The sequence below is a fragment of the Pelodiscus sinensis genome, chromosome 4, assembly GCF_052426305.1.
Source record: "Pelodiscus sinensis isolate ZL-2025 chromosome 4, ASM5242630v1, whole genome shotgun sequence".
Classification (NCBI taxonomy): Eukaryota; Metazoa; Chordata; order Testudines; family Trionychidae; genus Pelodiscus; species Pelodiscus sinensis.
Genome location: NC_143055.1, coordinates 42,497,517 through 42,524,589, shown reverse-complemented (window position 1 = coordinate 42,524,589; position 27,073 = coordinate 42,497,517). Strand labels below are relative to the sequence as shown.

The following is a 27,073-nucleotide window of genomic DNA, read 5'->3' as shown; positions in this document are numbered from 1 at the left end:
CACACCAAATCTAATAATGTTTTCTATAGTTTATGATTCAAACTATATTGCTTAGTTATGACTGGCCAGATTTGTCTTTCACTTTTTACAATGAGAACTTGAGTTCCTATTTTGCATGTCATCTCTTTTAGCTACAGATAAGAGGGTCACATGAAGGCAGTAAACTTGCTCAGAATGCCTTGCATTCAGATGGATTCAGAAGAACATAAGAAAGGCCATACTGGATCAGACCAATGGTCCATCTGGCCCAGTATCCTGTCTTCTTACAGTTCACACTACCATATGCTTCAGAGAGAATAAACAGAAGGGTGCAATTATCATCTGGTATCCATACCCTGCATCTGGCACTCAGAGGGCTAGGAACTCTAAAAACATAGGGTTGCATCTTGGCTATAGCCACTGATGGACCAATCTAATTCTTCTTTGAACTCAGTTATAGTTTTGGGCTTCACAACATCCCCTGGCAACAAGTTTCTATTGTTTGTTTTAAATCCGCTGCCTGTTGATTTCATTAGATGACTCCTGGTTCTTGTTTTATATGAAGTGGTAAATAACACTTCCTTATTCACTTTTTCCATGCCATTCATGATTTTTCCATGCCATTCATCAAGGTGTGAGGGGGGGGGAAGTACTATGCATTTGATAGTGCATTTGGATATTTTCTTATTGCCTACCCCTTTCACAATGGCTCCTAATATTGTTAGATTTTTTGACTGCAACTACACATTGAGCAGATATTTTCAAAGAACTGCCCACAAGGAACTGAAAGATCTCATTCTTGAGTGGCAAAGGCTAATTTAAATCCCATCATTTTGCATGTAGAGTTGGGATTATGTTTTCCAATGAGCATTACTTTGCATTTATCAACACTGAATTTAATCTGCCATGTTGTTGCAGAGTCACCCAGTTTTATGAAAACAATGAGAATTCCTGTGGCAACTTAAAGACTAACAAATTTATTTGGACATCAGCTTTTGTGGGCTGGAGCAGATCCATGAGACCCTTGGCAGGGATATATACACACATGCAAAGATAGGTATGTTACATTACCATGTAGAGGACCAGTACTAACAAAGCCAATTCAATAAAATGTGGCCCATTCCCAACAGCTGATAAGAAGGTGAGAATATCAAAAGAAGGAAGATTATTATTTGTAGTGAGCTAGTCACACCCTCTCTCTATTCTGACCTAGTTTGATAGTGTTAAGTTTGCATATGAATTCCTGCTCTGAAGTTTCATTATGGAAATTTTCAGGTCTGTTACTAAGGCCTTTTCTACACTGGCACATTTTGTTGCTAAAAACTGCCTTTTGGCAACAAAACAGTGAAAGTGTTCACACAACAATGTGACTTGTGTCTGGAAAATCATCCAGTTTTAGTGACAAAAAACTTCTAGCCCTGAGGCTTCTGTCATTTTCCCTCCCTTTATTATCAACAAAGAGCCAGTGCGGACTCTGTGGTTTGTTTTGTCAAGAGAACTGGCTTCCACTAGTATCCCACAATGCCTGCCCTGATGGCTGTCCTCAGTGGTTTGTGATCTCTGCTGTCCTCCAGGCATACACTCCTCCCCTTCCAAAGCTCTGGGAAGTACTTGACAGCTGCGTGAGTTGCTCCATTTGTGGAACAAACAAAGAACAAATCATTGGAATGGTTTGCTAGAAACACAGCAGCAGGCAGACTGCTGCTGCAGGGGCAAGACTGGAGAGGCTGCTGTGCTGCTTTGACATTCCTCAGCACTGAGAGTTCACAGAGCAATGAGGGAATCCCAAGAAGCACAAGGATAAGCTCTGCCTTCCCACGACACTGCATGTGGGATGCTTACCCCCACTGTTTTGCTCTGTCTGTCAATAGGGTTCTAACAATGTAGCCATGAAATGTCAACAATGGGAGGCAAAAAAACCAGCCTGATCATTTTTCACTTTTGGTGACTTCTTCATGTTGACAGCACTTTTGTCACCAAACCTTCCCAGTTCAGACATAGCCCCAGTGTCAAGGGAGGTTGAAGAGCTCTCCTACTGTTATCAGTATTACCATACTTGATGTTTGATTTACCTTTGTAACTCTTCCCAAGTCAAAATTGGATTTAAATATCATAAGTGATTTGTTATTGTCTGCAAACTTTGCCATCTTGCTGTTTACTTTTTCCAGATCATTTATGAATATGTTTAATAGCAAAGGAACCAGTACAGATCCTTCAGAGACACCACTATTTACCCATCTCCACTGTAAAAATTGACCATTTATTCCTATTCTATTCTTATCCCATGAACACTTTACTCCTGCAGGAGTTCTGCAACAAAAACTAATAAAAATTCTGCGCCAAAAAATTCTATGCACAACATTAGTTATGAAATTACAAGTAGAAAAAATGAATACTAAGCTAAAGTGAATGAGTTTACCACTCTGGTTTCTATACATAAATGGATATATACATGGGGGAAGAGAAGCAAATTCAAATATATTACACAGAGAAGAGAGGGAAGTAACTAAATCACATAAATAGTTCTCTAATAATTCATACTAACCCATCACATCTTAGCTTCCCTTATTTCTGCAGCTATTCTGTTTATCAAGCTGTAGATTGTTAAAATAGTATCTTGCAACCGCAGTACACTGACAAGCCCCAGAGAAAGAGCTAGATCAGGTATTATATCTAGGAGTTATTTCTTTTTTTTAAAGGAGAGCTTTGAATTCATGTGTAACCCTATTTCTGTCAAGGATGTCAATCTTGCAAAACTTTGCAGATTCACTGCATAGCTCAACTTAAGCAGCACTCCATACATCTATTCTATTCATGTTTTCACCATGCCTGTATCATGGTATCAGAGCAGTTGTAAGAGATGAATTAAGCAGTGGCTGGTATCTATTATATATGGTGACTTTTCCATTCCTCTGCTCTTTCCAGCAGGAAAAAAGTGTAAGGCTTTGTCTTTGTTATGAAGAATGACATTTTCATTACAGAAGGCGAGGTTGAAAAATTGTGCTTTGCACTTGGAAGTGAAAGTAGTAAGCTTTGAGGATGATGCTAGAGAAAAACCATACAGCAACTACTCTAACAATCAAATTTGTAAAATTACTTTGGTGGTATATAAATACCTTTATGCTATTTGTGGGCTCCTCTTGCATGTTGCATTAATGTTTGGCAGTAAGAAATCCCAACTCTGTGGACAATGGTCTGCAGTTTCATTTTTGCTTGCTCATCTTTTAATTCCAAAATAATAAAAGCTTTGTAAAATGAGACTCCCTTTTCATTATTCTTGGTATGCCTTATGGAAACACCACAAAAATAGGTTTCCATTAGGTGTTTCCATAAGGCATACCAAGAATAATGAAAAGGGAGTATCATTTTACAAAGCTTTTGAACAGCACAAAGTAATGAACAGCACAAAGTAATGAACAGCACCTAATTAGAGCTGGCAAAAATTCTCTGTTCTATTCTCTGAGAGAGTTGTTTATTTTCAGCCATACCACAACCAAATGTTATATTTTAAAAAAAGTTAATCCAAAATTCATTGAGGTTCTTTAAAGGAATTAAAGGAAGAAAATAAGGGGGGGGGGAAGAGATAAGAAATCATTATTCAAACAAGGCAAGTGTTTTGGACTGAGGGTACACAACTGAAGCTTAATTCAGTCCAGTTTTAAGCAGATGCAACTCCACTGTAATTGGAAATGTTATACCTCTTTGCACAAAATGGATGCAAATTTTGCCTTTGAAAGCTCAGTTCTATGTGACATAAGATGATCACATAGTGGTATTATAGTTTCTTTAAATAATGTAAACCGATCCACACCATGTACTAAAAGGCACCACTGAGAAAACAATTATTTCACAGGATTAAATGAAATATATATAACAAGGTATGTCCCACCCTCTGCCCCCCACATTTCTTTAGCTAGCTGGTGTAATGCACTCTCAGATATTATTGTAGAGGTAACCTAGAGTTGAAAAATAAAAGTTCCATAGCTGGGTAAGCCATGCTATGACACAACAAAGAGCGTGGGAAACATACAATGGAAATGAGCCACGTGGTAGGTGATTAAATAGCAACCAAAAATTAACAAAGGTAGTTCTTCTCAAGCTGTTTAAAGTGTCACAGCCTACATATAGCAGACACAACTACAGAAAATTAGTACTTTGGAGGTCAGTTAGGGCTGTTAGAGTATAGCCAAATACAGATCTTACCGTCATATCGACTAGGAGAATCACATCCTTTCTGTGGAGTTGCAACTCGAAGGAATATCTGTTGTCTCCATGAATGCCGGCGAGTCTTTACAGGGGTGTCATTGCCAACATCCAGCTGGCTTTGTTTAGACTCATAGTCACTAAAATTACAGAGTACAGAATGGCTTATGTATAAGTTATGACAGGCACAAAAGTTATATAATGATACTGAAGTGTTAGGTTTCAGTAGACATAAAAACCAAAGCTATCAAGGAAGGACAGCTCTGTGTCCTATACATGCAGGGTCAGCCTACAGGTGTTAAATGGGTGAAATTCACCCCATTTCAGCATGCATTTACAAGGTCATATGTATCACTTAAGTTAGCGACTGGGCACATGGCTTTCTTCAGCATTTGCTTGCCACATTTTTTATGAATTTAATGTCAACATTTTACAATTTATTTTGTCATAATATTAAATTCACACAATATGTAACACGTGGACATACAGAATGGTGAAAACACTGCTTATACACACTAACAAACCTTTACATGATTAGTTAACAGCACTTGGCATTTTCCCCAATGCCTTTAATTACTGGATCTCAAAAAACTTTATAAACATTTGTTAAAACTTACAACCCCTGTGCATTAGGTACATGTTGCACTTCTTTTTCAAACTCAAAAACCAATGAACATAGAGGCTAAGTGACTTCCTCCAAGTCACACTATGAAAATCAGTGACAGAGCTAGGAACAGTTCCCAGGAATCCTGGTTCTATGTCTTTGTTCTGATAGGCTTCACATAATTCTGAATTTTAACAAAACACTCTAAGTAATGATCAACAGTATCTGTCCACTTTAAAAATCCCACTGTTAACTCTTTTAAGAACTCAGTTCATTTTTTGTCTTTTCAGTTACTGCAGGTTGTGGGAGTTTGTGTTGAATACTGAAGGAAACAAATAAGCTTTAGAGAGCTTTGGCAGTAACTTGTTTTATAAGCCAAGGACTATGTCAATAGGCTCATTCCAGCCTAAGGAAATTACTGTAGTGTGGGATGTACCCTGTATTTTCTTAATGATGTTCTGGTAATATGGATGTGCCCTTTTGGGCAAGAGGAGTCAGACAGTGGGAATTAAAGCTGTATTATCATGACATCTGGATTCAGAAAGGGACAGCAGATCCAGAGTCTATACAGAACAGAAACCATGGTAACCGCTCGACTTTTGATGGCATTCTCATTTAGCTTACTTTATCTATTACAAGCAAGCGAGTGATAAATTATTAATTTCTACAAATATAGAAAGTGCTCTCAAAATTAAAACAAAAAATCCTTTGAATAATACAGTTTTATATCCAGACTTGAAGACAGAACCCTACCTTGTTGCACTCCTAAAGTCAGAGGCGTTATTTTCATCTACAGGAGCCAGAAATTTTAAGAAATTTGGCACAGAGGAGGAAGAATGAAGCTTTTTCCGTAGGGCAGTACGGTAGGAGGTGCTGAGAGTGCAGTTGGGAAAAGTGCAGTTTAGAATGAGGAAGTATAAATATGCAGAATTAAAAAAATACACACTGCAAGCTTCAAAATAAAAACACTTTCAGAATACCAAGGAAAATAAAGTAAAAACTAAAATTGTGTCTCAAGCTCTACTCTGAAATCATATTTGGATCACCTAACTGTTCTAGTATTAGTATACTCTAATAAGTTAATTATCTGCTATGCCCAAGGATTTATAGTGCATGTTTCAACATAAGAATGGCCATACTGGGTAAGACCAAAGGTTCCATTTAGTTCAGTATCCTGTCTGCCAACATTGGATAATGCGAGGTACCCCCAGTGGGAATGAACTGATCAGGTAATCATCAAATGATCCCATCCCTGGCCTTTGACAAACAGAGGCTAAGGACACCATTCCTACCCATCCTGGCTAATAGCCATTCATGAACCTATCCTCTATGAATTTATCTAGCTCTTTTTTGAACCCTGTAAAAGTCCTTGTCTTCACAACATCCTCTGACAAGGAGTTCCACAGGTTGATTGTGCATTGCATGAAGTATTACTTCCTTTTGTTTGTTTGACAAACAAACTTGCTATCTATTAATTTCATTTGGTGACCGCTAGTTCTTATGTTATGGGAACAAATATATAACTTTTCCTTATTCACCTTCTTCACACTAGTCATGCATGATTTTATAGACCTCTACCATATACCTCCTAGACTCCTCTTTTACAAACTGAAAAGTCCATATCATTTTAATCTCTCTTCAAATGGCAAAACCTACAAAAACAACATATGGCCCTGCAGCACCTTGGAGACTAACAAAAAATGTAGATGGCATCATGAGCTTTCTGGGGGCAAACCCGCTTCACGAAAGCTCATGATACTATCTACATTTTTGTTAATCTCTAAGGTGCTGTAGGACCATTTGTTGTTTTAAGTTTTTTTCAGTTACAAACTAACATGACTATCCCTCTGAGACTTTTCTTCATATGGCAGTCATTCCAAACCGTATTTATTTAATCTAATAAGAATTCATGCTATTTTATAGCCAAACAACTGCTAAAATTGATAGGTACATGTTCCAATATCCTGCTTTTTGAGGGAGTGCAGGAGTAGGAGGGGTGGAAAACAGTTGACACTTCTCTAGCTAGTATGTGGGGGCAGCAACTGAATAAGTTGACTATAAAAAGTGACAATGACTTTCAAACAGCAGTAAAATTTTTGGCATCTGATTGTTTGTTACTCTTATATGGCTGGCAGAAGCACCAATCAAACCTCTCTAGAAGCATTTCAGCAAATATAATTCTTGTTCCCAACCTTTCTCTCCTAAACTACCTACACAAAGCTCCCACAGTAGCACGCAGCTGAGTTAATGACATTTTGTGCTTGGAATGGAAGCTGATAAAGTCATCTAGTCTGTAATAACTAGAAGGTAACATTGCTAAGGACAGTAAAACTCCAATTGTCCGGCATCCAGTGGATAGTCCGGCACCAACTGGAACTCGGAAGTGCTCCGGCCAGCCGGACAAATGGAGCTGCTCTGGCCCCGGCCTCCCCAAGTCTGCCACAGGTCAGTTTCAGCAGCGGCTCACTTGGGGAAACTGGAGGCAGGGCAGCTGCGGGGCTGCCGGGTTGGTCCCACAGCGCTGCACTCTCCCACGCTGCACAGTTCCCCTCCGACCGCCCCACCCCAGACTCCTCATAGCCCCCCTTCCGGTACTCCGGCATATCTGATAATCCGGCACCCCCTGGGTCCTAAAGGTGCCGGATTATCGCAAGTTTACTGTATTAAGAAATCATACAGAATAAGCTACTTGGAGTAGGCTATTCTGTAGGGGGTCGCTAAGTCTCTCTTGTTGAAGTTGTTCTACTTTGTAGAAAACACTTTAATAGTCATAGGCCTAGAAAGAATTATTGTATAGTCTGGTGGTTAGAATCCTCGCTGGGATGTGGAAGACCCAAGTTCATGACCCTAGTCCAATGACTAATTATTTATAAATAGTGGAACAGAGTCAGCATGAGATTGAAGTTCCATACACCAGAATCTCCTACAAACCAGGGATGGGGTACCTTGGCCCAGGGCTTCCCTTGATCTGGCTCACAAGGCTCAGGGCTCTCTCCGTGGTGGGGAGCTAGTGCTGACACTCCAGCCACATGGGTGGGGGAAAAGGGGAGAGCCAAGCCTTGTGGGCCAGATCAAGGCAAGTGCTGTCAGCATCCAGCCTGTGGGCTCTGCCTTCTGCCATTCCTCTTCTCCCCTGGCTAGGAGAATGGCAGCACAGGTAAGCTCTGCCCCTGTGCTTGCTTGCAGACTCCACCTCCATCACTCCCACTGGCCAGGAACTGTGGCCAATCGGAGCAGCGGGGGCCAATGCCTGCAAGCACAGGGGGGCACAGAGCTGCCAGTGCCTCCCCCAGGAGTTGCACCAGGTAGGAATCCCAATCCTCTGTTCCCTCCCACCCAGGCGCTTCACTGCTGCCATGCACCCTATTTCCCACCCAGACCCCACACCCCCAGCTGACTCTCCTGCACCCTTCCTTCCACTCAAACCCAGCACCCCCATCCCACACCTGCACCCTTCCTCCCACACAGATTGCAAAACCCCAGCCTGCTTCTGCCTAGAGATATAAAATCCCAATTAATTGGTTAACCAATTAAATGTTAGGTTAACCTAACATTTAACTGACTAAGCGGGATCCTGGACAGGGGACCACTCCAGTCCATGTGGGACAGGCTGCTACCTCCCGGCCCCGCACTGAGGCTGGGCGTGTCACTGGCTTCTGGCTCCTGCACTGGCGCTGCTGCTGGTTCCCAGTCCCACACAGGCTCCACCTCTGTCACTCCCATTTGGCCAGGAATTGTGGCCAATGGGAGCGGTGAGAGTGGGTTGATGGCTGCAAGTGCAGGCAGGGTGCAGAATAAGCATGTTAAAGATTAGTCGACTATCCAATAAGCATGTGCTTATCTGATAGTCTTTTGACTAGTCGACTAGTAAATATCCCTCCTCCCCGCCCAACTGCCTGCCTGTATGAAGATTCTTGTACATTTCAAAGCAGGCACAAGCATGCAGCCCAGAGTCAGTGGGACTTCCTGCTGGCCTTGGGCTGTATGCGGAGTTTCGCAATCCTCCTTCGAAATGTACAAGTGCCCCCATTGAGAGCAGGGGCTCTTGTACATTTCAAAGGAGAAATGCGCAAGTACCTGTTGACTAATCAAATAGTTGATGGAAATTCCATCGAGTAATCAACTAGTCAATTAACCGCATTTTAATATCCTTAGTGCAGAACTTCCAGTACCCTCCCCCAGGAGCTGCATCAGGAAGATGTCCAAAAATTCTGGAGAAACAGAGAGCATCTGAGTGTCTTTGGCAACTGATTCCAACACAACAGTGGTATGTGAGAGTATCTGAACTAATTTCATTCAATCAAAATAAAAAAAAATCACACCAAGTGCCCTACACTAAAATGCCATATAGGTAAACATCATAAGTAAACACATCTCCTCTGGTAGATTTTAATCATCATCATCATCAACATTATTATTCAGTCACTGTGCACACAGTAAGTGAGAACAATGCAATGTTTTGTGTTTAAGCTACATTAAACCAAACACTCTCCAAACTACATACATCTGCTATCTCACCTCTTTTGGGCAATATGCCCACTTTGTTCTCTGCTTGAATTATGCTTTATATATTTTAAAAAGGTGGGTGAAGAGGCCGAGGGATTAAGACGAGCTAGAGGAGAGAGAGCTGAAGATTGACCAGAACAGCTTTCAGAATCGCCAATAGATGTGCCCAAACTGTACAGTGAGATTCCAACCATGTGGGGGGGTGAGGTCAGAAAAAGAAAGAGAACAAATCACAAAAACAGAGAAAAATGAAATGAGATTGATTATCTAGCCTAATTTTAAAATGTCCTACTTCTGCCAGCTAGTGATTACATATAATTCTGATTTATAACTCTATTAGCAAGATACTGCACACTGTAACCTAATCTACAGAAGTGTTTGCTTACAGGCCCTGATATAGCAGGGTACATAAACACATGCCTGAATTTAAGCACCTGAATCACTGCAGCGAAATCAATAGAACTACTCAAATGTATAAATTTTGACACATGTTCAAGTGCTTCACTGGGTAGGGGCCAAAATGCTCAGCATCTTGCACAATGGTTTCTACATGTACTTTGGAGATAATTTAGGAATCTAAATCTCTTTGAAAGTTATTAGGATTTGGTCCTAAATGCCCTGGGCACTTTTGAAAATTTTTTCCTACTACAAATTTTTCTAAGAGCTTCATATCCCCACACTGTATATTTATTGCTTTGACTAGCTTACCATAGTATACCACTAAGGGCCCAATTCTTCGAGGATTAAGTGTCATCAGCTGCTCCCATTGAAGTATTAGGATGGGACCAAAACAGGAAGTGAATTCAACTTTTAGCTATAGTCCCACCATAAAATATGAACTAACTGAGAAAATAGAAGCAGATAGAAAGTTTGAAGGAAGTCACTTCTGAAATTAAACCAACAAGCACTAAACTGTACCACAGAAGCCATTTTGCATTTAAGTAATAAAAAAGTTCAAAGAAGGGACAAAAAGACAACTCAGGTTATGTTTCCTTTTAAATACCACAATCCTCTTTTTTCTCTATCATCTAACACATTTACTTCTACCACCCTGCCGACTGCAGGGTAAAGTAAGCTAGCACTGAGACAGATTTACTACTGTCTAGCTTGTGTAAACCAGTAGTTCTGGCAGAGAAACAGAAGTCTACAGACAAGAGTGTTTCCACAGTAATTAAAAAAAGCCAAGACAGGGAAAGAGAAAGAAAGAGAGAGAAAGTGGTGGAGGACAGTCTATAAAGCCTTAATGAGATTTCAGGAATGTATAAGCAAGCCTTTAAAGGAGGTCATCTGAAGAGCATTAACATGAAAAATATTAAAAATCTATTTTTGTTAGTGAAACTTTCCTGCTGAATCAAGCATTGCTTTAATTATACTGGCTGGTTAAAACTGAACAGGAATCTTCCTTCTGACACAAATTAGAGAATTTTATCACGGTTAAATGGTAACAATGGTAAATATTCCTCTTCATAAATATGAAATGGAGTGGTACCACAAAAGCCAATATGTATTTAGACTGCTCTCAGATACATCCAACAAAAACTATTTCACACTGGTTGCACAGGGAACTAACTCACCACTTATATCATGCTTATGTAGAAAAAATGGCTTTTTGACACTTACTGTGGAATTGCAAGTTTCATATTTTGTCCCCTTCCTTGAACAATACCAGATGAATGGAGGAGATGCTCCTAAATATATTTTAAGAGGATGACATACTGCTCTAACACTAAGCACTATATTTCTCTTTTGTTAAATGAACATACCTGAGGTGCAATGAACATCCCCAAATTTTCCCCAAATATCTATCAAACAATATCCTGCTTTTAAAATGAGTCTTACTTTCGCCTGTGAGGAGTCTCTGTGCTCACTGAATGATACCTCATAAGTTTCCTTTGTGGAACGGATGGTGATGTTTCAACTGGTTCTAGAGATTCCTGGCATTCGATAGGCAAGTGACTCAATGTGTTTGCTCGCCGGCGAAAGCCTTGCTGAGGTAATTTATCAGGCTGTTCGATGGGGTGGCTAACTGGTTCACTGGAGAGATCTCCCACAGATCCATTGGTCTCGGCAGGAGTTTCCAGAGGCACTGGGCCTTCTTTTTCCCACAAAGATGGTTCCTAGAAATAGAAAAATATTCACATATATAAAACATGATTTATAAATAACAATTTGAGGTTCTCTATCCCAGGTCTATTTTTTGACATCATAAACTCTTTTGTACTACAAAGACATTTATTTCTAAAGAAGACTACTTTTAGTCCAGCTGAACATTTCAAGAAACTAAATACAGTCCAACACTTTCCAGCTTTCATGCCTAAACTTAGGCACTCAAATATGGTGTTAAAAACCTGCATCTCACAATATGTTGGTGGAAGCTAGACAACTCTTCAAGACAAGCATCTCCTTAGATAACTAATTTTGGACAGTAGTTTGAACATTTAGGCCACAGTATCTCACACAATTACCTAACCTTTAATGTTTCATTACTAATCAGCAAGACAGACACATGCTGTGATATCCATGCATTACACACAGGGGAAAAGGCTGAAGAGTAGTTATCCTCAACATTTTGAAAACAAAAACCTGATTAAAAAAAATGGGCAAATGAATATATGGCATGTTATTATCAAAAAAAGCTTCAATGTACAAGAAAGCATTTCAGACTATAAAAAAATCCATTTACATTGTAAAATTTAACACAAAACTGGATTTTTATCGAATTACAAACTCAGATGCGTGAATCTGTCTAGGTACTCATATTGACCCAATACCCATTATATCTGATTTCCTCATAACTAGGGTTCTACCAAATTCATGGCCATGAACCATAAAATCTGATCTACCACCATGAAATCTGGTCTTTTATATACTTTTATCCTATATTATGTAGATTTCACATGAGAGACCAGCGTATCTCAAACTGGGGGTCCTAACCCAAAAGGGAGAAGTTGCAAGCTTATTTTAGGAGGGTCAGTAGTGCCACTCTTACTTCTGCACTGCCCTTACAGCCAGAGAGCAGCGGCTGATGACCTCTCAAGGCAACATCCCACTAGCAGCAACGCAGAAGTAAGAGTGGCAACATCAAACCGTGGCACCCTTACTTTTGCACTGCTGATGGCATTTGTGCTATGTTCAGAGCTAGGATCCTGGCCACCATTCATCAATTGCCTAGCTCTGAAGGCAGTGCCGCTGCCAGCAGTAGCACAGGTGTAAGGGTAATACTGTAGTACTGCAACCCCTCCTGCCCCCCTGCCACACACTTTCTTTGGGTCAAGACATGTAACATTATAACACTGTGAAATTTTAGATTTAAATAGCTGAACTCACAAAATTTACAATTTTTAAAACCGTATAACCATGAAATTGATCAAAATGGACTGTGACTTTGGTAGGGCCCTATGCATAAACAATGAATTTATATTCACAATTCACCTGTGATGGGGAACTGACACACTAGGAGTAGAAATGTGGCTCACTTAAATAAGCTTTTCACCCTACCTGACTTATTCAAGGTCACATAAGAAGCATGTGGCAGATTCAACAACTGACATCAGGTCTCCTGCCTGGCCATACCACAAGACCTTCCTCTCTTAAGATCTTCCTAACTTATTTTACTAGACTCTCAAACCATACTATAATTATATAAATCCTTTATATTTAAAAGTTTAATTCTATAGTCCTTATCAATGTATAACTCTCACTGAAATCCAAAAAGCTGCATTGCTAAACATCACATTGAAATCAACAGTCCTTTGATGCATCATTTATGTTCACTGTTGTAATCTCAGAGAATTAATCATTGACCAAATAGGGCTCACTAGCCCCATTGTTTCTTTGCTCCATAAAAGAGATAATTTTTAATCAAAATGACTCAAGACAGCCTGACATTTTTGAAAAAAAGTGTCATGGAGAAATAGGTTTCCATCTCTTAGGGAAGCTGCCAGGGTCAGATCCATTATGATCTCTCTTAGCACATGAACTCAGGATTGCTGTTTCCTTGTTAGACATGCAAGGAGGATGAGGTAATATCTTTTACTGAACCAACTTCAGTTGGCAAGAGACACAAGAATTCGAGGTACATAGAGCTCTTCTTCAGGTCTGGGAAAAGTACTTAAGCTATGTCAACCCTGCCCACCATTCAGAGGCATAGCTGTATCACTGTAAGGTAGCAGTGCAGCCGCTCTCGGTTGGCAGAAGAGAATTCCCCCGCCAACAAAATAAAACTACCCTCTCTGAGGAGCTTTAGCTTTGTCGGCTGGGCAGAGCACTGTCCACTCGAGTGCTTTTGGTCAGTAAAATTTTTGTCGGTCTGAGGCAGCGGGGCTGACAGTCTGGCTGGGCTTCTGGGGATGAAGAGGAGGCTGTTCTGCACCCCTGGAAGGAGCCGTGCCTAGGACTAGGCAGCCCTCAGCGCCATCTGGAGAGCACCATGCTTCCCCCAGGCAGCCCGCAGCACTCCAGCAGTGATTTAAAGGGCTCAGGGCTCCAGCTTCAGCTGCAGTAGCAGCAGCTGGGAGTTTCAGGCCCTTTTTATATCACCAAACCCCAGAGTAACTGTCCCCTTTAGCCACCCCGGCAGGATGGGTGTTTTTCCTCACACTGTTGGTGGACAAAGTTTTACTGATGAAAGTGCAATATATACGCTAGCCTCTGAGGGTGTGTCTAGACTACATGCCTCCTTCGACGGAGGCATGTAGATTAGCCAGATCGGAAGAGGGAAATGAAGCCGCGATTAAAATAATCGCGGCTTCATTTAAATTTAAATGGCTGCCCCGATCTGCCGATCAGCTGTTTGTCGGCAGATCGGGGGAGTCTGGACGCGATGCCCCGACAAAGAAGCCTTTCTTCATCGACACAGGTAAGCCTCGTGAAACCAGGTTTACCTGTGTCGATGAAGAAAGGCTTCTTTGTCGGGGCATCGCGTCCAGACTCCCCCGATCTGCCGACAAACAGCTGATCGGCAGATCGGGGCAGCCATTTAAATTTAAATGAAGCCGCGATTATTTTAATCGCGGCTTCATTTCCCTCTTCCGATCTGGCTAATCTACATGCCTCCGTCGAAGGAGGCATGTAGTCTAGACACACCCTGAGTGTCACAGTGAAACAAAGGGGAGCAGATTAGCACAATTAATTAATACATTGTGAGAGACCTTTCAAAGTGAAGTGGACCATTTATGCACTGCTGTCCCACACACAAAAAAAGGCAGGGAATGCTAAGAGGATTTCCATTTGTTGTAACAAACAATAAATACACTGTCTTTATTAAGATAATGACTTTTAATGTCCAGTAAAGTTATAACTTTAAGCTTCCAGGCTCATGTTTTAAAGATGATGTGCACTTTTCCTTTGAGGAAAAAGTCTGAAAGATCAGATATGGAGTGTTCATTTTGTGTGTAAAAGTGATAATACTGTTTTTGTCTTTTATGATTTTTTGTATGAGCTCATTCAAAAGCTTAGTCTGGTCTTCACTTCAGACCTGTATCAGTATAACTATGTTGCTTAGTCATGTGAAAAATGCATACTTCCCTGAGCAATGCAGTTATACCAACCTAACCTCCCCATGCAGACAGCATTATGTCATTGGCACAGCTTCTCCCATCAACATAGCTACTACAGTAAAACTCCAATAGTCCGGCATCCAATATCCGGCACTCCTGATAGTCCGGCATCAAAATGGCAAGAGCCTAGTGAGTGAACTTCGGCAAAAAATGAGTTACAAGGTAACAGTGACAGCAGCTGAACTGAGCAAAAGGTGTAAAAAGGGCTTAAAAAAATGAAAACATTACAGCATACTGTATACAGTATGTACAATAAAAAGGGTTAAGAATACTTTATATACAGTATATAATGTGTATGTGTGTGTGTGTGTGTGTGTGTGTGTGTGTCTATATATATATATATATATATATAAAAATAAAAGCATCTTATAGTACCTCCTGATAGTCCGGCATATCTGATAATCCGGCATCACCTAGGTTCCATAGGTTCGGGATTATCGGAAGTCTACTGTACCTCTCAAGAAGGTGAATTAACTGCCCTTCAGTCAGATGAGGGCCTGAAACATAAGCCCATGTATCACAGGCCTGGTGTGAGGCCTGAGTCCTAGGCACAATGGTCAAGACTTTGCTAATATAAAGCAAAGTTAAGCTGTGAGCAAGAGGCAGGCCCTGCTCACAGAAGTTGGCAAGAACAGGGCTGATATTACAGAAACACTCCTACCTAAGAGGTACTAAGAACAGGCTACATTACAGAGGGGTCATAACAGAACACTTTGAAAAGAAACACACTCCAACAAACAACAGACATAGCGATATAGGTTCAGGACAGGGTCTAAACTGACAGCATGCTAATGAATGAACCCCCACGTACAAGATGGATAACTAGGTAGTGTCAGAGGGTTGCAAACCTGATACGTCAAAAGTAACATGCAATTTGTTTGTACCCGTGTATAAAAACGTACCCCATGTTTTCTTTGTCTGGCCTATGGAGCAAAAGAGAATCCAGCCATTGGCTGAGCTGGTCCATTATCAGGAGATACCGTAATTTAGCAAATATAACCTGTGGGTTATATTCATTTTTACAAACCCCACACCTCCCCCCCTCGGGGTATACTCGGGTGCAGGGTATACAGAATTTTTTTTACTCACCGGGTGGTTGGTCGCCTCTTCCTGTGGCTGTGCAGCCGCCAGCCGCCGGGCGGGGGAGCACTCACTGCCCGGTTCCTGCGAAGCTGTAGGAAGGGGCGGGGGAGCGCTCATCCCCTGGTTCCTGGCCACCAGCCTCCAGTGGGGGAGCGCTCATCCCCCTGCCCCTTCCTGCAGCTGTGCAGGAACCGGGCAGTGAGCGTTCCCCCGCCCAGAGGCTGGTGGGTCCTGCTCCCCCGCCCCTTCCTGCGGCTGTGGAGGAACCTGTGGGAGAAGCGCTCCCCCGCCTGCAGGCTGGCAGCTGCGCTGGAACCTGGGGCGGTGAGTGGCTAATCCTCCCCCTCCCCCGCACTGTAAATATACCCCCAGCAGAAATACCCCCGGCACAGAAAAGTCTTGTATACCCCGTAGGTTATATTCGTGCTCGGGGTATACAAGATTTTTTTTACTCAAATAGAAAAAACCGCAGGGTATATTTGGGTGCGGGGTATATTCAAATGCGGGATATATTTGCTAAATTACAGTACATATGTGTAGTAGTTTGGTAGAGTCTACTGACAACTATTACTGTACTTCATTTGACAATACACCTGGCCTGGTGCCTTTGATCCATATCAAATTTTGTGGTCTTCGGGGGCTCCTTCAGAGTCTGCTGTGTTAACTCCATGTGCAAAGTCAACACAACACATAAGAGGAGCAAACACATGCAGCAAAATAGTTATCATCATTAATAGAACAAAAGGCCTTGCAAAGACACCACCCCAGTGAATGTCTAACTACCACATATGCCAATGGAAAAGCTCTTGCCATTTCCCTTGTAGAAATTCCCTTTATTATTACCTGATTTCACACACACAATTATTATCAGGGTATTTAATGCACTGGAAGAGGTACATCAAAAGTTGTGATAATGTATAAGACCCATGGATAAGCTAGCAAGGGGTATGAAGGGTATCAAGAAAGGTTTTTACAGGCATGTAAGCAATAAGAGGGTGATCACAGAGGGTGTGGGGTTCCTTAGTGGATGAAGGAGGTAACCTAGTGACAGATGATGTGGGAAAAGTTAAAGTATTCAATGCTTTTTTTGCCTCTGTCTTCACAGACAAGGTCAGCTCCCAGACTAATGCAGTAATGGGAAGGAGGTGGGCAGCCTTCGGTGGAAAAAGAACAGGTTAAGAACTAATTAGAAAAGTTAGACATACAGAAATCCATGAGTCCAGATTTAATGCATCCGAGGGTACTGAGGGAATTTGCAAATGTCATTGCAGAGCCTTTGACCATTATCTTTGAAAACTCGTGGAGATTGGGAGAGGTCCCAGATGATGGGAAAGGCAAATGAAGTGCCCATCTTTAAAAAAGTGAAGAAGGACAATCCGGGGAACTACAGACCAGTTAGCTTTACCTCAGTCCCCGGAAAAATTATGGAAGGGATACCCAAGGAATCCGTTTTGAAGCACTTGGAAGAGGGGAAAGTGATCAGGAATAGTCAACATGGATTCACCCACGGCAAGTCATGCCTGATTAATCTGATTAGCTTCTATGATGAAGTAACTGGCTCTGTGGATATGGCAAAGTCAGTGGATGTGATATACACTGACTTTAGGAAAGCTTTTGATACAATCTTCCACAATATTCTTGCCAGCAAGTTAAGGAAGTATGGATTGGATACTGTAAGGTGGATAGAAAGGTGGCTAGATTGTCAGGCCCAACGGGTAGTGATCAACGGCTTGATGTCAGGTTGGCTGTTGGTTTCAAGCAGAGTGCCCCAAGCATCAGTTCTAGGGCCAGTTTTGTTCAATATATTTATTAATGACCTGGATGAGGGGATAGATTGCACCCTCAGCAAGTTTGTGGACACTTTGCTATGGGGAGAGGCAGATACACTGGAGAGTAGGGATAAGGTCCAGAGTGACCTAGACAGATTAGAGGATTGGGCCAAAAGAAATCTGATGAGGTTCAACAAGGACAAGTGTAGAGTCCTGCATTGTTATAGGCTGGGGACTGACTGGCTAAGTAGCAGTTAGGCAGAAAAGGACCTGGGGATTACAGTGGATGAGAAGCTGGATATGCGTCAACCATGTGCCCTTGCAGCCAAAAAGGCTAATGGCATATTAGGGTGCATTAGGAGGAACACTGACAGCAGATCTAGAGAAGTGATTATTCCCCTTTATTCGGCATTGGTGAGGCCACATCTGGTACATTGTGTCCAATTCTGCCGCTTTCCCCCCTCCCCCCACTACAGAAAGGATGCCGACACATTGGAGAGGGTCCAGCAGAAGGCAACCAAAATGATTAGGGGGCTGGAGCACGTGACCTACGAGGAGAGGCTGAGGGATTTGGGCTTATTTAGTCTGCAGAAGAGAAGAGTGAGGGGGGATTTGATAGCAGCCTTCAACTTCCTGAAGGGAGGTTCCAAAGAGGATGGAGAGAGGCTGTTCTCAGTAGTGACAGATGGTAGAACAAGGGTCTCAAGTTACAGTGAGGGAGGTCTAGATTAGATATTAGGAAAAACTATTTCACTAAAATGGTGGTGAAGCACTGGAATGGATTACCTAGGGAGGTGGTGTCAAGTATCAGAGGGGTAGCCGTGATAGTCTGAATCTGCATCTGTGAATATGAATCTACTAGAGAGGTGGTAGAATCTCCATCCCTAGAGGTTTGTAGGCCTCAGCCTGACAAAGCCCTGGCTGGGATAATTTAATTGGGGTGGGTTCTACTTTGGGCAGGGGGCTGGACTCAATGACCTCCTGAGGTCTCTTCCAACCCTAGGACTCTATGATTCCATAATGTGTATGGGACCCATGGATCTTGAAATATGTGTTGGGGAGAGGGTGTTAATCATTACAGCAGTGGAGATATGTCAATGGATTTTGCATCTGCTCTGATGGCAGGGTCTGGGGCTCCTTTGAGTTCATTGACCTGGTCTGTGGGGAGTTTGCTTCTGGGGATTAGCTTGGCAAAGTGGGAGGGAGTGCTGTTTGAAGGCATGAAGAAAGGGTTTGTGAAAGTTTTCTTTCTGGATGTGGGACCTCTATAGTATGGATTGCTATTGTTTAATGATACCTGTATGTGCTCCATGGTAGAGTGGTAATCTGATGCCCAAGGATGTAGTTTATGATCATACCATTGCTCAGGGAATTCAGATATATTTTAAGGTGGAGAGCACACCTGAGTAGTTTCAATGTAGGGAGAGAAGAAGACAGAATTTAGGATCTTGCATGTTGATATTATGGGCACATTGATGTCAGTGTCACACTGCATGGGAATGAGGATCTGCCCTCTGGATCAGCATTCAAGAACAGAACTCCCTTGGGCAGACACAAACACATTCTTAGCACCAAATTGTATAGCTATATTTTTCCTATCTGGTGTTCTGTTTTTTTCCCCCTCACACAATCCATCAGTCTTTTTATTCATGAAAAAATAACAAATATAAGGCATTACAATAGAATGATTACACCTACACATCACATGATTGTAAGAAATGTTACAAAAAAGGTTATCAAAAGATACTTAGTTTATTTAATCATTATAGTGATTACTTACTTTACTTGTGCTGCTTAATGTACTGGATAAGGAGCTGTCCAAATCTATACTTCCAGAACTTTCTAATGAACCCTTGGCTCTACTACCCTATAGAAATAAAGCATATGAAGCAATCAAAATTAGAACACAAAAATTGTATTCCAACAGTCATATCACCAATTCTGCCAGTATCAAATTCAATTTCCTGAAATGTTTATGAATAACTTTCCTCTCCATGACAAAAAGCTGTTTCCTTCAGGAAGCCATGGATATTTTAAGCACCATAGCAATTAATGCATTCATGCAGGTCAAATTGGTTTTTTTTTATTTTGCAACTAGGATTCTTGATGGTAGCATCATATTCCACAAAATATACACATGTGAAAACAGTTTGAATAATTATATGATTCCAATTGACTTATAAATATTATCACAGCACCTCCCTCAGACCATGAAATGAATTTTCACAGTAGGTTTCCTCCATCATAATGTAAAGATAAGTTTTGACCAGGGTATTCAAGCAATTAAAAAAATTAAATAACGATTAATCGCGTGCGCCTCCCCTTTGAAACAATAGGGCAGTGCTGCATGGAGCCTGGGATCAGCTGGAATCCCCAGCTGACTCAAGCTCCATGCAGCACTGCCCCTTGAAAGCGCTGCAGTGGCGTTTCCAAGGGGAAGTGCATTAGTTGCTACGGGATCATCTGGTGACTCCAGCTGATCCCCAGCTCCACTGTGGGAAAGCCCCTTTGAAGTGCTGGTGCACCACTTCAAAGGGGCTTTGCAACAGGGAGCCAGGGATCAGCTGGGCACTCCAGCTGATCCCTGGGGCAGCTCAGCATTAATGCCTGCAATTAACACATTCAAAAAATTAATGCGTTAATCCTGTCCTGCATTAATCACCGTCGTTAAAGCAGGTCATTTAACAGCTCTAGTTTTGACTAGTACAGAGGACTGAAGACAACATCAGCACATTGGTCTCACATAGAATTTCCAAACATACATCACCTCTCATATACTGATTAACATTTCTCTAGATCAGAGTGAAAATCCATGGACTTTGCTACAGTTTCTTCAACAACATCCTGATTAGGTTACCCAGAGGAACATATAGAAACCTAAAAAACAACAAATAGTCTAGCAGCACTTTAAAGACTAACAAAATATGTAGACGGTATCATGAACTTTCGTGGCACAATCCCCTTCTTTAGATGACCAGAGTGTTGGAAGTCCAGATCCAAGAAGATTCTCCCCTTTTTTTCCCCTTCTCCCTCCCTCCCTCTTTCCTTTATTTGTTCTTGGATCTGGACTTCAAACACTCCGATTATCTGAAGAAGTGGGCTGTGCCCACGAAAGCTCAGGATACCATCTACATGTTTTGTTAGTCTTTAAGGTGCTATTAGACTATTTGTTGTTTTTTTAGTTTTTCTTAATGGATAGTCCTGCAACAGAACATCTCCAGAGCAAATATGCTCTTGACTACAGGCAGCTAATACTTGGCTTATATTCTAAAGCACTAAGGTTAAAGTTCTGTATGAAGTTGCATTCCTACTACAATAGACTTCTTTGTTGAATCACTGCCATGGATAACTACTATTTTTTTTCTGAATCTTACTAACTTTTTTGCCTGAAGCCTGGTCTACACTTAAAGTTTATCAATATGGTTATATTAAGTAAGGGCCTGATTTTTTTTTAACCGACAGCACTATACCAATAAATGTAGATGCAGTTATATTAAAAGAATCATAGAAATGCAGGGCTGGAAGAAACCTTGAGAAGTTATCAAGTTCAGCCTCCTGCACAAAGTCAGAACCAAGTAAACTTTCCTGACCAGTATTTGTCCAAACTGTTCTTAAAAACCTCCTACAGAAGGGATTCTCCTTGGGAAGCCTATTCCAGAGCTTATTTACCCTTATAGTTAGAACAGAAAGCTTTCCCTATTATCTAACCTAAATCTCCCCTACTGAAGATTAAACTTGTTATTTCTTGTCCTACTATCAGTGGACATGGAGAAGTGATCACCATGCTCTTTATAACAGCTCTTAATGTATTTCAAGAGGGTTATCAGGTCTCTACTCAGTTGTCTTTTCTCATGACTAAACATGCCCATTTTTTTAACCTTTCCTCATAAAAATATTTAGAAAACCTGATCTATCATTTTTGTCACTCTCCTCTGCAATTCTGTCCAATTAGTTCACACATTTCCTAGAGTGTGGCACCCAGACTTGGTCACAGTACTACAGCTGAGGCCTCACCAGTGCTAAGGTGGGTGAGACAATTGCCTCCTGTATCTTATACACATCTTTCCTGTTAATACAACCCAAAATACTACTTGGCTTTTTTAGCAACTGCATCGCCTTGTTGACTCATTTTGTTTGTGACCCACTACAACTTCCAGCTCATTTTGAGCAGTACTACCACTTAGCCTGTTATTCCCCATTTTGTAGTTGTGCATTTAATTTTTCATTCCCAAGTGTAGCATTTCACATTTAACTTTAATGAATTTCATCTTGCTGAGTTCAAACTAATTCTCAATTTGTCAAGCTCACATTGAATTCTGAAAAAAGCAGTGATATCTGCAAATGTTTTAAGTGTACTCCCCACTACATTATCATAGTGGCATAACATATCCATCTACAACTGCACTTACACCAGTATAGCTTATGCCAATCAAACACTTCTACACTGATATAATAATGTACATGAGGACTGTCCCAGCAAAACTCTCCTAATATAAATTAGGCCTTTATAATCTGTGGCAGAGATCTTTAAAAGTTATCTTATGTTTGGTAAGGGCATATTTATTTTTATTTTTCTAGTCCATTCTCTACAACAAACTTTTGCTGGCATAGTTATATTGTTCAGGGAAGTGGTGAAGTGTGATTTGTTAGAAATGCATCTGTACCAGCAAAAATGTCCACGGAAAACACAATTATCCTGGTAAAATTGTGATTTGGCTGGGAGAGCTTATTTTCTTTTAGGGTTGGTAGCTGTAATAAGCTATGCTGGTAACAGTGCAATTTTACTAGTATGAGCTGCATCCATGCTAGGAGTACTTTGCCAATGCAGTATACAGGGATAGCTAAATTGGCAACACACTGACAGTGTTGACCTGCCCTTAATTAAGCTGAATGCCCCCTAGTCCTTGTATTATAAGAAAGGATCAATAGGACTCCATGAGAAATCTTCTCTACTATTCATTGTTTTATAAAATATACCTTATCAACTTTTATCTATCTCAGTGTTTCTTAAACTTTTTAAGACCGAGAAACACCAAACAATATTTTTTTTTAATGCGGAACACCAAGGATTCCCCCTTTTAAGGATGGCCATGTTCTCTCTACATATGGTGGCCACAGTTTTTGAACCTACACCCCCTGATCTCTGGTTACTATGCCCCTGACTCTCGGGGTCAAGATGGACACATGACCAGAAGTAAAAGTAACCCCCTCTAAGAACTTTTCCCACCATAGGGGATGAGTTTGGTCCCCATTGAACCCTCTCCCCTCCAATGCCGGTCTCTCCCCTGCAGGTGTCTGCCCTTCTGCTTCACCTCCAGAATCCCCTGGGACCTGCACCTTCCCTTAACCCTGCACCTTCCTAGTGCTTCCTCCTTCCCCTCTTTCTCCCTGATACCCATCCCCTCAACACCCTCTGCCCCAGTTCCTCTCATGCCCCTCTGTGCCCTCACACATGACTTGCTCTATCCCTGCCTTCCTCGTGCCCACCCCTTCTTTCAAGCCTTCTCCCAGCACCTCCCCCTCCCCTTGTTTCCTCTTGCCCCCAAGGCCCTTCCCTTCCCCTCTCCCAGCATCATGCTATCCCCTCCACTCTCCCTGACACCTCCCCTCTCTCCTCCTGCCCTTTTCCTCATTGTTTCCACTTGGCCCCCTGGCATTTGTCTCTCCTCCACCCTTTCCGTTGGTGCCTGCCCCTTTCTTCTCCTGCCCTGCCCCCCCTTTCAGGACAAGCCCGTTCTTCTCCTACCCTCCTTCCCCCTAGTTCTCTCCGAGCCCCTCCCCCACGTTTTGCCTTCCAGTTTGTGGGGCTGGAGTCTGTGGTTGGGCCCAAGCTCCTTCCAAGGCAGGACCACTTGCCGGGCCTAGAGCTGGGCTGCCTGCAGTGCTCATGTTAGTGCTGCATTCCAGTCCCCGCACCAGCTTTGGCTCCCATTAGGAGGAGCACGGGGGTGGGGAGGGGGAAAGAGGCGGAAGAAAGCCCCCACCCTCCCAGGTCTGGCTTGCGGAGCTTGGCAGAGTGAGCGGGTCCATGCACTGCTGCTCCCCCAGTGGAGTGGGAAGGGGCTCTGCCCACGAAAGCTTATGCTCCAATAAATCTGTTAGTCTATAAGGTGCCACAGGACTTCTCATTGATCTTCCATTATATCACCCAAATGTGTTCCTCCTAATCTTCTCTAGGTCTGACACAAATAATTCTGGGGTATATACAGAATTTTGAAACCACATTGTTCACCCCCTCTCCCACATCATTAATAAATGTTATTTTAAATACCTGTCCTATTAATAGTTCTTAGTAAGCCCACATTTAATTTCCTTATATTAAAAACTGAACAATTTGTTTTATTTCCCTTAACCAGTTTCCAAGTCCATGAGAGAATTTACTGCTAATCCTGTAGCTGCTTAGCTTCCTTTATAGTCTCTAGGAAAGCTTTTGAAAAGTTCCCCTCCCCCACCCCACCCCAAAATGGTATTTACTGCTTCTTTATCCACTTATTTTGTTCACTTCTATATGAAAGTTATAATTTTCATTACAAAGCCCATGTTTACCTAAGTATTTCTAGAACTCTAATAACTGTTAAATAACTTACTTTGGAAAGAAACAAAAGTCGATGTAAACTATGTGTTTGTCACTTAGATAAATGCTATTAATTTATAGTAAGTACAAATGAAGATACCTACCCGTGACAAGATACTATCTAATGATTCTGTTAGCGACCTTTTAGCTTTGCTCTTCAACATATCTAATCTGAACCTGGGAGCACTGCTTGGCATCTCATTTCCTGTAGCCTCTCCAAAAGGCTGTGAAGCCTGTGATATTTAAGAAAGCACATGTAAAATACAGGGTAGTACAAAACAAAAAATTCAGTGAACGATTTTTGACATCTCAAACACATTTTCAAGCTTTTCTAAACCAAAGCTATATTAACCTTATTTGTGTGTGCATTGTGTTTCTACAGACATAACAGTGCTAAAGCTTTGCGGTAGTTTATATTTTAATTCTTCCAATTTAACAAAGAACTTGAAGAGTAGGATTCGTTACCCAGAAAGCAAATATGAGTAACATTGCAGGAGAGAAGGTAACAAAATTCAGGGCGTTTGGGTTTTTCATTTGTAAGATATGAAGTTCAAAGTTATTTACAGTTCTACAGCTCAGAAGATAAAAGATTGAAGTAGCTATGATATTTTCTACTAAGAAGAAAGGTTGGTGAGAGGCAAATCAACTTTACTGATAGAGCTTCGGCCAGATTAATATTTTTTGGTTTCAGGAGCTGAAAAAACACATTACAGTATGTCTCAGCAGTATTAAAATCACATATAGTTTACATATATAAGATATCATCTTACTCCCTAAACACCCACTTGCCAATTGTCTAGACTCTGAAACTATTGGATAAAAATAATTGATATAAATCCAAAATGAAACCCCCAAACACCAATTCCTTTTGTCCTACCTCAGCTCACACATTTCAGGTCAGATACCCAAATGACAGGAAAGTTGACAAAACAGTAAATGAGGAAAAAAAAGTGAAGCTTTTTTAGCTTTGATAATAATTAACCAAAAAGCAATAGAAAGACCAGAGACTAAAATGAACCAGGGCTAGCCACGGAAAAGTGGGTGATGCCTTTCGAATTACTTCATGTTTTAACTCGGAATACTTAGAGGAAGCAGATTTCCAAGATGTTGAACATAGGAACTTCAATGAATCTGACCCTTCAGTGCATTCACTGTGTACCCAACCAGCAGGAGAAAACTATCTAGAGTAGGCATTGCAATATATTTCCTGCTATTGGTAGAAACTGAAGGAAATGTTGACTAATATTTTCAAAAGTGACTAGTGCTTTTGGGTGCCTCGGTTTTGGGGTTACCAGATTGAGCCACCTTAATAGGAACTGAGTTTCAGAGAGGGGTGTTCAGTCTTCTCTTAAAAATCATACCCGTTCATCTTGTATCAAGGTGGGTACTCCAAAACTGAGACATTCAAAATCACTCGTCTCCTATGAAAATCTCATTCATGTATGAGACCTTTTCAAAGCCCTCATCTGATGAGAGGGAGGAGACACAAACTGCTGTAAGGCTAATGGCAGCAGAAAAATAAGCTTCTCCAGGGTAAGAACCTGCTCTCCTCCCTACAGGGGAGGAAGCTAAACCTGAATGTCTGTTTAGGGAAAGGACTGACATCCCGGGGCCAACAAAATGACACCCTGCAGCAAGGGGGCAGGGAAACATCTCTGTATTTTTTTTCTTTTCGTTTGGTGAAGGAAACCCTTCCTAGACCTGCCCCAAAGTGCTTCCCAATAGTGTGTGCAATCAGCTAGCACCTCATTTCACATACCCTTGCTTTACATGTGGGACACATTAGTAATACAAGGAGGTAAAAAAAACGTTGTGGACAGAAACCAGAGTAATCTGGCAACCCTACACATGGGTAAACAAAATATCTTTTGGACCCCACACAGAATTCCAGTGGGCCACAGGTTGCCCACCACTGATTTAGAATATTCCTATTAAATAAAGTCACTTCCCACACCAAATCACAGTATTAAAATGACATTTACTGCAATCCCATTGTTCACTTTGCTTCTGTGCTCTACTTCTTCTCCCAAATCCTGTCTCTGTCTTGTCTGTTTAGTTTGTAAGCCTTTGGGACACAGATATTTTTGTACAGTGATTGCACAGCGCATGGAACAACTGGACCACACTCTTGGTTAACTCTTGGTACTTTTCTAATAAACATGTTAAATAATAAATATCCCACTAGGAATAAGCAAAATGGGTTTTCACTTCAGTATTAATTTAACATTAAATACAAAGATTGAAATTCACCATCGAGAAGTTAGCAGAAAAAATATTTTTTTGTGAAATTTTACGTACCTGTTTTGCTTCCCCAATGTGAACATGATCCTTCTGTTTTTCTTCATACATGTTTCTTAGAACAGAGATAATCAACTCATTCTCTTTCTGATCATTTCTTGGTCTTAACTTCTTTAAAAAGAAACCAGACACATGGAAAAATAAGAGGTGCATTCATATAGTAGCTTTGAAATTATTCCCATGTATTTTAACTTTTGTGGTTGCTAGAGTGTAGTAAATGCTCACCAAATAGTTTAATCTATTTGATGTTGCTGTACAATTCCTCTAGAGGACGCCAGTGATTCAAACAATACAGCAACATAAATACATATTTTGATTATATTTCACAAATACCATATGGTGCTGTGACTAACAGTAGCGGCTACAATCTATTAAATGTCATTTGAACCATATTTTAGAAAACATAACATTGTCATAGCTAGAACTCTCAGTATAAATATTATTTATCAATATGATTACAAATTAAAATTATAGTTTTAGCTCTGTAGTGCTTATGTAA

At 41.2% G+C, this 27,073-nt stretch overlaps 1 protein-coding gene across 10 annotated transcripts in view; it reads right to left on the bottom strand.

The window, feature by feature from the left end:
• TBC1D1 (TBC1 domain family member 1) overlaps nt 1–27,073 on the bottom strand; it is a 188,882-nt gene that overhangs the window by 82,603 nt on the left and 79,206 nt on the right. For 4 of the 10 annotated variants that reach the window (XM_014576744.3, XM_075930589.2, XM_089777844.1 and 1 more), the window contains 7 exons: nt 26,575–26,685; nt 24,381–24,509; nt 19,483–19,569; nt 11,132–11,409; nt 9,305–9,463; nt 5,540–5,659; nt 4,183–4,322 (listed from right to left, as the gene is read on the bottom strand). In XM_014576744.3, the coding sequence (XP_014432230.3) occupies nt 4,183–4,322; nt 5,540–5,659; nt 9,305–9,463; nt 11,132–11,409; nt 19,483–19,569; nt 24,381–24,509; nt 26,575–26,685 (1,024 nt within the window). The remainder of the gene's footprint in view (nt 1–4,182; nt 4,323–5,539; nt 5,660–9,304; nt 9,464–11,131; nt 11,410–19,482; nt 19,570–24,380; nt 24,510–26,574; nt 26,686–27,073) is intronic. The other 6 variants (XM_025187957.3, XM_006129528.3, XM_006129530.3 and 3 more) reach the window with 6 other exon arrangements.